The sequence below is a fragment of the Haliotis rufescens genome, unplaced genomic scaffold (genome assembly GCF_023055435.1).
Source record: "Haliotis rufescens isolate VD_foot unplaced genomic scaffold, xgHalRufe1.0.p SCAF_2, whole genome shotgun sequence".
Lineage (NCBI taxonomy): Eukaryota > Metazoa > Mollusca > Gastropoda > Lepetellida > Haliotidae > Haliotis > Haliotis rufescens.
Genome location: NW_025963890.1, coordinates 9,975,056 through 9,987,936, shown reverse-complemented (window position 1 = coordinate 9,987,936; position 12,881 = coordinate 9,975,056). Strand labels below are relative to the sequence as shown.

At 40.3% G+C, this 12,881-nt stretch overlaps 1 protein-coding gene across 10 annotated transcripts in view; it reads right to left on the bottom strand.

Moving 5' to 3' along the window:
• Positions 1–12,881, bottom strand: part of LOC124136158 (single-stranded DNA-binding protein 3-like) — a 112,984-nt gene that overhangs the window by 99,719 nt on the left and 384 nt on the right. For 9 of the 10 annotated variants that reach the window (XM_046501986.2, XM_046501988.2, XM_046501981.2 and 6 more), the window contains exons 2-3: positions 12,598–12,670; positions 12,363–12,430 (exon numbers count right to left, since the gene is read on the bottom strand). In XM_046501986.2, the coding sequence (XP_046357942.1) occupies positions 12,363–12,430; positions 12,598–12,670 (141 nt within the window). The remainder of the gene's footprint in view (positions 1–12,362; positions 12,431–12,597; positions 12,671–12,881) is intronic. The other variant, XM_046501982.2, reaches the window with a different exon arrangement.

The window sequence follows — 12,881 nt, the reverse complement described above, 5'->3', positions numbered from 1 at the left end:
GTACGCAAACAGAAAACCTGATAAATAGAGAAAAAAGAAACGCCTCATACTTACTGAAAAGAAAAATTAAATTCTATAAATTCTGATAACAATTTAACCTTCTTGGACTTATGTAAATTGTGGTAATGGTCAGACATCCATATTTTCAAGAAAATGGTATATCGTGTGCCTTGGCCATATCTTGCTATGACATTTGATAGCATGCACAGTGTATACGACCACCACAGCATCTCATTAAACTTTTCAAAATGACCTATTTCTCCTTGCGTGACATTTGAGCTGCTGGTGAAGATGTAGCCGATAATTACCACAGAATTGCCACTCTTCCAGGCACCCAGCATCTTCCTTATACATACTTGTAACTCAACCTCATCACTCTCATTGGCAGATTGTGAAATACTGTGCACCACCAAAGGTCGGATTCTGTTACATGAATCATGGCATCACGGTCAGAGAAGGATCTTGGTCATATCTATGAACACTGTCTAGATGCATCAAAAAAACAAAAAATTGGTCTGGTTGTTGTTTAACTCAGCAATATTCCAGCTATGACGGTACTGTTTGGACAAAGAAACGGGGAATTACATAATAAGCTTTAAGGGTCTGATATTCAGGTTTATCCAGTCAAATAAAGAGTACATATGGATGGTTATATAAGAACCTGTTTTTACCTGCAGGAACATGCAAATTAAAAACAATTTGAAAAAAATGATATAAAAAAAACATCTGATTTGGGGTCATTTCACATTTTTTGCCCCGATTTGAGGTAACTGACCTTTATGCATTTGCACACGGAAAGCATGAAATGAACTGACTTATCAAGCTTCTTAATTTATCTTTTCAATCACCGACAATTGTTTAGAAGTCCTGCCTTACTAGCCAGAACAACACCTGATGTTCTCCTATGTGGGGGTGTGTGATATAGTGTCTATCCTGAGTGAGTTTGTTAAATCTTATGTTAAAATCGCTGCTACATTTCAATCATCAGAGTGATCGAGTAAGTGATCGAGTGAGTGAGTGAGGTTTTACACCACTGTCGGCAATATTCCAGCAACATTACAACAAGGGACACCAGAAATGGGCTTATCCTACAAGCATGGAGTTACTTATATAAGAAAATGATGTGGTTTTTACACCTCTTTGCTTCATTAGACTCTCGTGGTGCGATACAAAAGGTAAGTGGCTAATGAGCACCCCATCACCTCTTGATCGATATGACATATACTTTATTAAATACAGTGGACCATAACCATGGGATCCCTGCGATGGAATGTATTCGTGTAATTGCACAGATGTCAATCCAGATGGTATAAACCGACACAGCTTGTTCATGCTCCATGGCTTGAAAACAAGACTTCTGTGATGGCCAAATTATTCCATGTTTATATATATTTTAAATGCCATCCTCCAAGACCACTTCTAATTTGAGATACTGTAACCTGATCTGTGTTACGAGGCTCCTCCTAGCCATGGTTAACATGAATAATTGAGCCCTTCCGAGTTGCCAGAAGTACTATCTCTCTGGCTGTTGCCGTGTACCAATATCTTCTATATTTCTACACGTCTCGGACATATAACCATTTTGGGTTGTAGACATAGCAACTTGAACGGCAATAATAATAACATGTTCCGCCATGCATGATATACTGCTCAAAAGAAGTTAAAGAACTCCTGATTCTTTCCTATTACTATAGTCAATCTGTCAAGGTATGGCAGATTAACTAATATTAGCAATATGAAAGAATCGGGTGTTCTGTATGAGTAGTATAAATAGATTGGTAGGAATATAACTCTTCCGTAATATCTCTTACTTAACGGTTACTCTTAACATTGTTTGCTTGTGCTAATTCTGATTTGTCATGCCCACTGAAAAAAATGAGCAACTAAACAATTTATTCCATATAGTCTCATAATACCAACTTTTGCTTCAGGAGAACACATATCATAACTTATTCCATGGAATGGCCAATTGTTTCTCTAACTCTCTTATAATTTCCAAAATTCCCATAACTGTACTGAAATAAAGTTTCAGGGAAAGACCAATTATTGGTTATGACTGCAAGAGATACGTCGTAACGTTGCCTTTTTCAAACAATTGAATGTGAATTGGTTTTGTGAATAGGGTTGTGAATAGCTCTCTTGCATATATTTCACAGCATGAAAGGAGTAGCCAGAAATTATGTAAAAATGTCAAACATCCTATTTTCATAAGCAAACGACTGTTGGATTTCCTAAAAGCCCAATAGTTGATGCTGGTGCGATGAACCATGCGATATGATCTATATCCAAACCTTTATCTCGCAGCTACACAGATGTATGTGACTTAATCTTCTAGAATATCATTGTGCAACAGTGATATCTCACATATACATTACCATAATTCTTATTGAGAATTACAAAGACTAGTACAGGATCTTAAATCTTAATGACAATGATGAATGATAATCGACACCAGACTTAATAAAACTTAATGCCCATTTGTGCAGTTTCATTCAATTTTTTACCAATCGACCACTACATTCCTACATACCAAATTCAAAAACTTACATTTGTCATATGGGTACAAAAGGCAGCATTTAGCATCATTCACTGGAAACAACTATCACAATGCATTGAATGTGATGGATCGTCATAACCCTTGTACCACCACAACCATGTTTACGCCATATCATATATTCATTAGAAATATAAAACGGATAGAGCGATAGGATCTGTGCAAGTCTGTGCATGTTGTGGCCTCTGATAAACCTCCTATCATATCCTCCTGCTGTGTACAAAGCCTTTTTTAATGTTACAACATCCTAGCTTCAAGAATTGAAAACAATGACAAAATAACTTTCCCAAATATCTAAAAAAAAATTAACAGCTGAAGCAATTACAATCTTTATTTTCCAAATTGTCTCAGATTTTTCACTAACCTTAAGTAATTATGAAAACATTGTTAGGAGTAACCAACCAAATCAGGGGATATCTTTATTGAACATATTGTTGCGAATAATCACATACAAATATAACTTTCCAACAAATATTTCAGTCTGAGAAATGCTGAAGGATTTATTCCACACTAAAACAACCGTGAGGTGTATCCATGACAACTGCTTGCTGATGAGGGAATGTGTAAAGTGAACAATATTTCAGTAAACATGTGATTTAAGTAATGGAAGTTGACTGGCTGGTGCTGGAGCACAAGCATGGTCTCACTGAACATGTGGACCCAACCATCCCAACCATCTGCTCTAGCCACAACATGGCTGGGAACAAAGCCTGTCGCAGGTCAGTGAACACGGACGACTCAGGGAGGGACCACCACAGCACACTGATCTGGAGCCAGGTGAGCTGTCCCCTGTACAAGGGGCAGGCAGCAGGTGGGAGGAGGACAGCAGCTGGACTCAGCTGGACACAACTCCCACCCCGACACCCCTCCCCCTCTATCCGTCCGGCCACAACCAACAAGGACAGGCTGACTTTTGTGGTCAGGACCAGTCTTTGTTTGCTGAGGTACAATGGGCAAACTCAGGCTATGCATACAGCGTAACACATTGTTATACAAGATACACGACTGTCTCCAGTGTTCACAAATGTTGCTGTCTGAGATTGATTGCTACACATCATCTAGGATCATGCATGATGAAGCAACAATGTAGAACCTAGTTGTACTGCGTGACTTGGAGTAGCTGGTCAATATGGTGATGTACCACCTGGTTGCAAATGTTTCATGGGGGATATTGTCTCATTCTGAAGATGAACTGTTACAGCCGACATTACAACCTCCAGCTTACTCAAGTTGAAAGGCTACTTATGTTCTAATTTGTATTCAACTGTTTAACAGAGTTCTATTGAGAATATGGTTGCTAAAGCCTTCTTAAAGCCCATTAACTAATGCACTGCTTTAGGAAAACATAACACAAACTATTATTTCCGCAAAATGCAACACAAATATGCAATTTCTTAAGTTTGACACCAATTTTGTTTACTTCCACTTTGTCTATAGACTAAAACTCCCCATTTCATGAACCTCTATCTAATACCTCCTGTGAGTACACAAATGACAACTTTCTACCTCTAGCGGTCATGAACAATTTGAAATTCAACTTGGAATTAACAAGGTTCCCTCCAGGCTAATACCGCTCTGGCCCCCTTTCCGTGAAATGATCATAGCACAACAACTATCACCAGTCTAGGTAAACGGAGAGGACGAGACAAGTCTTGCCAAGATGACTCTCAGGACTGCTACTGGTAATTCAGTTAGAGACATGCTCATCAGTGCATCAAATCTGATCAAACTGACCACCTAATGCATACATATCCTATTAAACTATTAGGTCCGTTTATTTTGTAAAGCGTCATTCATTATAATAGATAACATTCAGGTGAAACCATTTTGAATCATTTTGAGAAAAAAAAAAAAAAAATATCATGATAACTTGTCTCACACATAATAAACAACCACATATCACTATTTTCGCAATTTTACAACCATAGATATATTTTTCATAAAGAACGACTCCAAAATGGTTAATTTTCATGAGTTCCAACCTTCAACATTTTCAATTACCAACACAAAACAGACTAACTAGAGACTCATATAAACACGGTTCTACTCGAAACAAAATCAAATTTCATGTCATGAACACTCCTCCCAGTATTTTCTACTGTGTTAACCACTTACTGCACATGGCTAGCTTTATTGAAAGCAGCTCAGAGTCATAGCGCCAATGTTGCATGGTATGACTTATTGATGGGGACCAGATCTATGACAGCTGACAATGCCATGTCATTGGCTCTGATACACACGCAACATCAATGTTTCATCAATGACCATGATGTTTTGCGGCCAAAGCATAACTGTACACCATTTAGCCAATACAATTCTTTGAGCAACTAATAATAACAACACTTCAGTTCATTGTGCAAACTATACCATTTCTGTCAATACTTAGATCTTCTTTTATGTACCTTCTACTTGCACGCCTCCCATAAACATCCTCCACTGCTAAACGCAATAAAGTTTTTCTTGTCATATACAATAAACTTTTCATAAAGCTGTTATATAAAACAAGCCCTATACTACAATACACTACATAATATTACACATATACAGATGAATTACCCATGAAATATGTCTTAATGTTTGTTGTGTAACGCCGCACTCAGCAATATTACAGCTATATGACAGCGGTCTGTACATAAAAGAGTCTGGACCAGACAATCCAGTGATTGACATCATGAGCATCGATCCAGGCAATTGGGATCAATGGCATGCATCAACCAAGTCAGCGAGTCTGACCACCCGATCCCGTTAGTCGCCTTTTATGACAAGCAGTCGCCTTTGGCGGTAAACATGGGTTGCTGAAGACCTATTCTACCCGGATCTTCAGAGGTCTTCTTAATAATGCCTCATAAACTTGATCATGCATTGTCCTTGCAAATCATGAAGAACCACCTACCAATAATTGATTGGGAACAAATAGACTGGATCCACAAGACTAGGATTGCTGGCCCCTGACTTGCAACAGTTAAATGAACAAGCTTCACAAAGCCAACTCTAAATCAGTTAACAATGACTAAATTTCAACAGGGTGCTTGAGAACCTTTCTGTTTCACCTTATTAATTCTATTATCAAGAAAAAGTCTTTCATGATTCATTTAAGTATGTATAATTGAAGAGCCTCACAATGGATGGTCTAATCTGTGTCTGTATACGGTACTGTCGCAGGGAGGGTTTCAGAGTAGCCTGGCCATGGTACAAAGAGTAGTTTCCCTGTCCCTGTATCACTTAGCCTTTTGATAACCTAACACAGGCTTGTTCAGGTAAACTCAGCAATTTACTGGGTGAAAACTAATGAGTCGATACAAAAAAGCATGGAAGCACCTGTCATCAAAAAGAACCTATTGCTTCTTTGTTACCTACTGGACAATTACTAATGCAGAAAAAATTTCCAACTGTATCTGTTTGCAAGGGGTTCAAATACTGTATTCGCCGTAATAAGCGCCACAGCGATATTTGCTAATATATTGTCTAGTGAACAATCCCAAATTAGTACCCCTTAGGATTGATCAATGTACACAAGACTCATTTATTTGCGTATAATACGCACTTGTGTGTTATATGCACCCTTAATTATGGGCAATTAAATTCTGGAAAAATGTATCTATCGTACATAAACATTTCAGGCTGTCAGCATAAACCACGAAATTTTCACCAAAATAATATTCTAATAAGAGCCCCCTATTTTCTAATTTTGAGAGCGCCCTAGGCGCTTATTACGTCGAATACAGTACATCTTTTGTAGTCACACCACTTTTGACCAACAGGTTTTATTTTCAATTTAGTTTCCACTTAAAAATTTGAGTTGGTGTGTGTAAATATTGAGACAGGTTAGTAGGCCCAATATGATCATAGCAATGAAAAGCTTCCTTGCATTATTAATTAACAGCTTGTTTCAAATTTTAGAATAATTAATTATATAAACATATGTCAATCTAAGCTTGAGATACAAGATGGATCTGCTTCAGACATTTAGTTAAGTACTTCAAAATTGTCAATATGTTTGGGACTGGTAATAGCTCACAGTATTCATATTGGTTGTCAGAGATCTCACGTTGATCAATCATCGATTGTAATTGTCATTTTCCTCCTGAGGTAATTGATTTGTTTCCTCTCAAATGTCATGGTCTTCATCCCTTCTCTTCCACAAAAAGGAAGATGTATAATATCTCAGCCTACAGTCCACAAAGACGATACTTAAATTATTCCAGAGTTCATAATGGATAAAATTCAAACAGCATTTTAATTTTATGACAAGTTTTATTCATGAAAAAATATGGTATTCCTGCTGGTGTTAACTTCATGATGCAAAGAGCTACATACTATACGTAAAGGACAAAATCAGTGAATAAAAAGGATATGGTCGCAGTATTACATCACTTCAAAATTAACGTGTTTATTCTTTGTGCTGAACTCAGCAATATACCAGCATGCAGCTGTGGCCAGTAGTCTGAACTAGACAACCAGGGAATAATACCATGAGCAACGGCCAGCCTGAAGGGTTACGATGACTTGCAGTCAACTAAATCACCAAGCCTGACTACCTGATCTATTTAGACACCTTGTACAGTAAGTGAGGTTGTTGAGGACTTATTCCTACCCCTGTTCCCCCAAGGGAAAATAAGTGAGTATAGTTTTACCTTGCTTGTATGTTAAATGTACTTTACCACATCGAAATAAACTTGAGTCTTCAGCCACAGCAAGGAATTTCACCAGATGGGCTTCACACACATTGCCATGTGGAAACAAACCCTTCATTATTAGCCAATGCCATCACTACTTGGCTAACCAACCCACTGCCTCATAATAACAAACCCTTCATTATTAGCCAATGCCATCACTACTTGGCTAACCAACCCACTGCCTCATAATAACAAACCCTTCATTATTAGCCAATGCCATCACTACTTGGCTAACCAACCCACTGCCTCATAATAACAAACTCCTTCCGTTTCAAAAAAAAAGGATGTAATTTTATCGTGTTCATACTTTGCAGAAACCATCACTACAGGATTGAAAAAGGATTTGTTGGGATTTGTTCAGATAAGTCCATAAGATAGAGCACACAAAAATGCATCACTGTTAGACTTCCTACAAGCACGGATAGTAACACTTCACATGATACTCTTGGAAGAATAATCTGAACAGGATCTAGACATTAATATCCTGTAATTCATTGCAATGTAGAGGCTAAAGGAACGTCCGACTGATAATTGACATAAAGTTCTTAATCAAGGGTCACAAATACTCAGCAAATTGTCATCGTTGTATGCAGTCTTCCTTACCATGCAGATGATACACCTAAATCACGATACATATTGATACACCCAAGTCATGTGATAAACATTGATACATCCAAGTAATGCCATACATATTGATACACCCAAGTAATGCCATACATATTGATACACCCAAGTCATGTGATCAACATTGATACATCCAAGTAATGCCATACATATTGATACACCCAAGTCATGTGATCAACACTGATACACCCAAGTAATGCCATACATATTGATACACCCAAGTCATGTGAAATATATTGAGATTTTGTTTTTGATGTGGTTTGTATCAAGATACACTGTCAAAGGGAAACAGTGAGAATATATTTGATCATTAAGTAAAAAAATCCCTTGTGATGTAAAGTCTGAAACTTCAAACCAACGCCAGTACATTATCTGACAGATAAACCATAAACCTTGTTAGCTATCTCATGTGGTTAGTCCTGTGAATTTTTACATAATATTCATTATATAATATACAATTTCAACCCCATTTCAAAACATGACCACTACTATTCAATAGGCAGGAATTAAGCAATTCATGAATGTGGCCGTATCAATTCAATCCTTTTTTCAAGGTCTGAATTTTCATCCAAAAAGATTACTGTAGCCCTCATCAGATTCCACACACACCACATGACAACGTGGACAGATCATGAAGGCCTGCACAAGTGAGTGTGTGTGGTTTTACGCCGCTTTTAGCAATATTCCAGCAATATCACGGCAGGGGACACCAGACATGGGCTTCACCATTGTACCCATGTCGGGAATCGAACCCAGGGCTTCGGCGTGACGAGCGAACGCTTTCACCACTGGGCTACCCAACCGCCCCTCTGCACAAGTAGTATCAACTAGGAACAAGAAGATCTAGACAGTCCCAGACAACCAGTAAACATTTCTTATATTTTCACACTCCTGGACCACCAGTAAACATTTCTTATATTTTCACACGAAGTCCAAATTGAACAAGGCATCAAGCCCTGTCAAGAAACCCATGGAGGTAATATTCAGTCAGTTCCAGAATATCGACGTGATGAACAAACTCCACACAGCCAGGCAACTGTTTCATCAACTACATCCTGGATTCACGTTCTTTGTCTGCTTCCTTGTCTGATAATTTCACATGTACAACAAGTTGAGAGTTCACGCCAGCAGTTGGCTCACATAGACGCTGTCCTAGCCATTCTCTGACAATCCATGCATCACCTCTTGCAGAGACAAAATATCAAAGGTATGCTTCTCTTACACAAAACCTGTCACAGGTGCTCTCTGGTGCCAGCAGATTTCCAAATGTTTAATTCAGGACATTACTGCCTATTCATTTTTTGTCTAATTCCTTCAAACGTCTCCAAAAGCATCTAAAATAAACCCTTTTGTTACAATACCTATCGAATGATGGAAATATTGGGACATCCCATTGTCCATCAGAGGGGCTGCCCAGGTGGTGGAACGACCATGACAGGATCAGTGACTGAACGTTTAGGGGACAGGACAATCATGCAACACTAGGCTGGGGTAACAACATCCACATACACAACAATGCAGGGGGAACATATTCATTAAATTCCAAACGGGATTCTGTGTTTGAGTCTCCATACTGATTGTGGGAGAGGTGCAAGGGCTGCAACACGGTCCTGTTTGTTCTTGTGCAACTGTTTGTACGTAGGTCAGTGAAATGGATGGATGGGGTGGTGCAAGTGTGGCAGTGTTTGTTTATGTTACTTTTTTGGTTTATTTGAGCAAGAGGATTGGCGGAAGGGTCGAGAGGGAGAGTTCAGATCAATGGCTGATGAGGGCACAGAGGAGAGCCTTCATGAGGTTGAATAGGAAGAGTGGTGAGGGGGGAGGCAGGAGAGATAGATGGCTGGAGAAAACCCACCCAAGTGCTTGTGAGAAGGATGACCCCCCTTGCACACTAATCAATCCAGGGCACCCCATGCAGGGACAGAAATTAGCACTGGCCTCCAAGCCCCAGCTGTAAGGAAAATGGCAGGGGGGGCTTGTAGCCCTTAGATGCGTTCCGACATATCAACACTACGCAGGCAGACTGCTGACATGGCAAAAAAAAATTCTAAGCATTTGCTTGAATGATGACGAGATCATGAAGTGGGAGCTTGGGTGGAATTTGTGGGGGGCTCAGGTAATGCAGGTCGACATGTGTTTAGGGGGTGTTTAGGGGGACCTGATCTGGGAGGGTGGGTCCAGGTAGGCGGGTCCTAGTTAGGGTGGATCGGGTAGGCCAGGTCTTGGTATGGTGACATCCATACCTCACACAAAGGCAGGATGGCCAAGGATTCGGCATGGTTTGGGTGGGTATGGTCAGCCAAGGGTATGTCAGGGGGTGTAGGAATAAACAAAGGTTCGACATGGTGGATCTATGTGGCCAAGGGTTGGTAGGGTGGATCTGGGTGGCCACTGTGTAGTTTGGGTGGGTATGGACAGGCATGGTATGTCAGGGGTTGAAGGAATAACCAAAGGTTCGACATGGTGGATCTGGGTGGCCAAGAGTTTGTAGGGTGGATCTGGGTGGCCACTGTGTAGTTTGGGTGTGTATGGACAGCCATGGTATGTCAGGGTGTGTAGGAATAACCAAAGGTTCGACATGGTGGATCTGGGTGGCCAAGGGTTGGTAGGGTGGATCTGGGTGGCCACTGTGTAGTTTGGGTGTGTATGGAGAGCCAAGGGTATGTCAGGGGGTGTAGGAATAACCAAAGGTTCGACATTGGGGATCTGGGTGGCCAAGGATTGGTAGGGTGGATCTGGGTGGCCAAGGGTTGGTAGGGTGGATCTGGGTGGCCAAGGGTTGGTAGGGTGGATCTGGGTGGCCACTGTGTAGTTTGGGTGGGTATGGACAGCCAAGGCTATGTCAGGGGTTGAAGGAATAACCAAAGGTTCGACATGGTGGATCTGGGTGGCCAAGGGTTGGTAGGGTGGATCTGGGTGGCCAGGGGTTGGTAGGGTGGATCGGGGTGGCCACTGTGTAGTTTGGGTGGGAATGGACAGCCAAGGGTATGTCAGGGTGGGTGAGAATAACCATAGGTTTGACATGGTGGATCTGGGTGGCCAAGGGTATGTAGGTGGTCTGGGTAGTTTGGCTTCAGGTAGCACATGACTGTAGTAAAGGGTTGCAGAGATCAGTTCAGGATTTTAAAGCGATCACAACAAAGGTATTGTTCCACAACAAATGTGGAAAATGTGGAGTGAAGGCACATAACTAAGTGACAGGCAGGGCCTAACTGAGTCCAACCTGCCTTGGATAGATGCAGACGACCTGTCTATTGTGGGCATTAGTGTATGGCGATGTTCATGTCCACTGGACCATGTGTAAACGTATCCAAACTGATGTATGCAGTGTGGTTTGTCACAGAACAGGGATCTGGCAAGTATAAGCAGCACTTGTATAGGGTGTTGTGCACCAGGTGTTGACCTACTGTATCACATAACACATAACAGTTCCACATTTGTTTGCACCAGCCAATGACAGGGCAGAATTGCACAATCCACAAGACAAAACACTGAGTGGTGTATATATAAAATATACACCAGTCTGAAAATCCAAGGTGTTAACTTTATACAGCCCACTGTTGCTTCTGGCTGAAAACAAAGGCATTACTTCACAACAACATTTATTTACACCAGTCAGTGAACACTGTTCTACATGGGGGTAAGTCATTTGGCAGTAATATACAGTATTCTCATATCATCCACTCTGTCAACTAAAGGATCACAACTCTGTAATATCCGTAACATATTACTTTAAATAATACCAGCCAATTATGCAATAGTCATTTTGTCTAAAACACCTGTTTACATTAATGATAACATTCATCATCATCATTCATACATACATGAATGTCTGACGGGTTTATTCATAACTGATCACTAATCTTTTTTTTTTATCTCCCCACCTGGGCCCCGTTGCACAAATCTATCTTAGCACTAAGGAGATCTTAACTCCAATACTTTAACATAGGCTTACGACAGTAGTAGTGCTAAGATCACTTTGTGTAACGGGGTCCAGGATACTGTTTGAAGTAAGTCTTCACGTACACCGAAGATTTATTCTAAATAACATTTTCTTAAAGACACATGTCTTTAGTTGCATGTTGAGACAAATAAAAATTGGTAAACCAATTAATTACTTAATACAACTATCACTGAAGTCGCCCAAACAATTACTTTTATAGAGGTATGTAAGTATCAAATAATTTATACTGCAAACTAGCAACAATGGCATAAGATATAACAGGACATGCCTAGGGGAACAGCCTTACTGATCTGGTATGGTGATGTGTTTTTAATGAAGTGTCTTAATCCCCAATGCAATGTCTACTACCCTAACCTAATCCCTATACAATTTGCACATGTGACGTCGTACCTAAAAACAACAGGGCATACACACCAAATGAATGTACCAATAGTTTATGGCATGCCAATCTGACCAATACCCCCGTGTGGGCGTGTTCACTCACCCGTGACCCCACGTGTACAATGTGATGCCGGACCCCACGTGTAGCCAGCGAGGTACTTACCACCACCAAGAATGTAGAAACCCCGGCGGCTCGCCCAGTGTAATGTTTTTCTCCCATCGTATCTGTATCAAAAGAGGAAAGAGGAGGGCTGATATACAAATCGGGTTCTAGACAGACACAGTCATTCGTTGATAGTGCCCAAATGGGCCATATTTACATGCGGTATAGCGAGGAAGTCGGAGAACATCACAACGGAAGTTCCGCGAAGAAAACGCGATTCACCTAAAATACTTACTTCTGATAAAAATGTCTGCGCTGACTTCTGGGCCCCTACGTGTAATAAATATTCGTAGACGTACAAAGCTAACCTGGAAGTAGAAGAGAAAACAATGTAACAAGTGTACACAAACTGATTGGGCCATCGAATAGCCGGCGGCCATTGCAGTTGACATTACCCACAACGTGCTCATGTTCGTGTAACATGTTTACAGTCCTTTACTGGCGATCGTATGCCAAATAATAATTTCATTTATTTTATTCACACAAACAATAACATTTATTTTCATTCATATCAAAGAT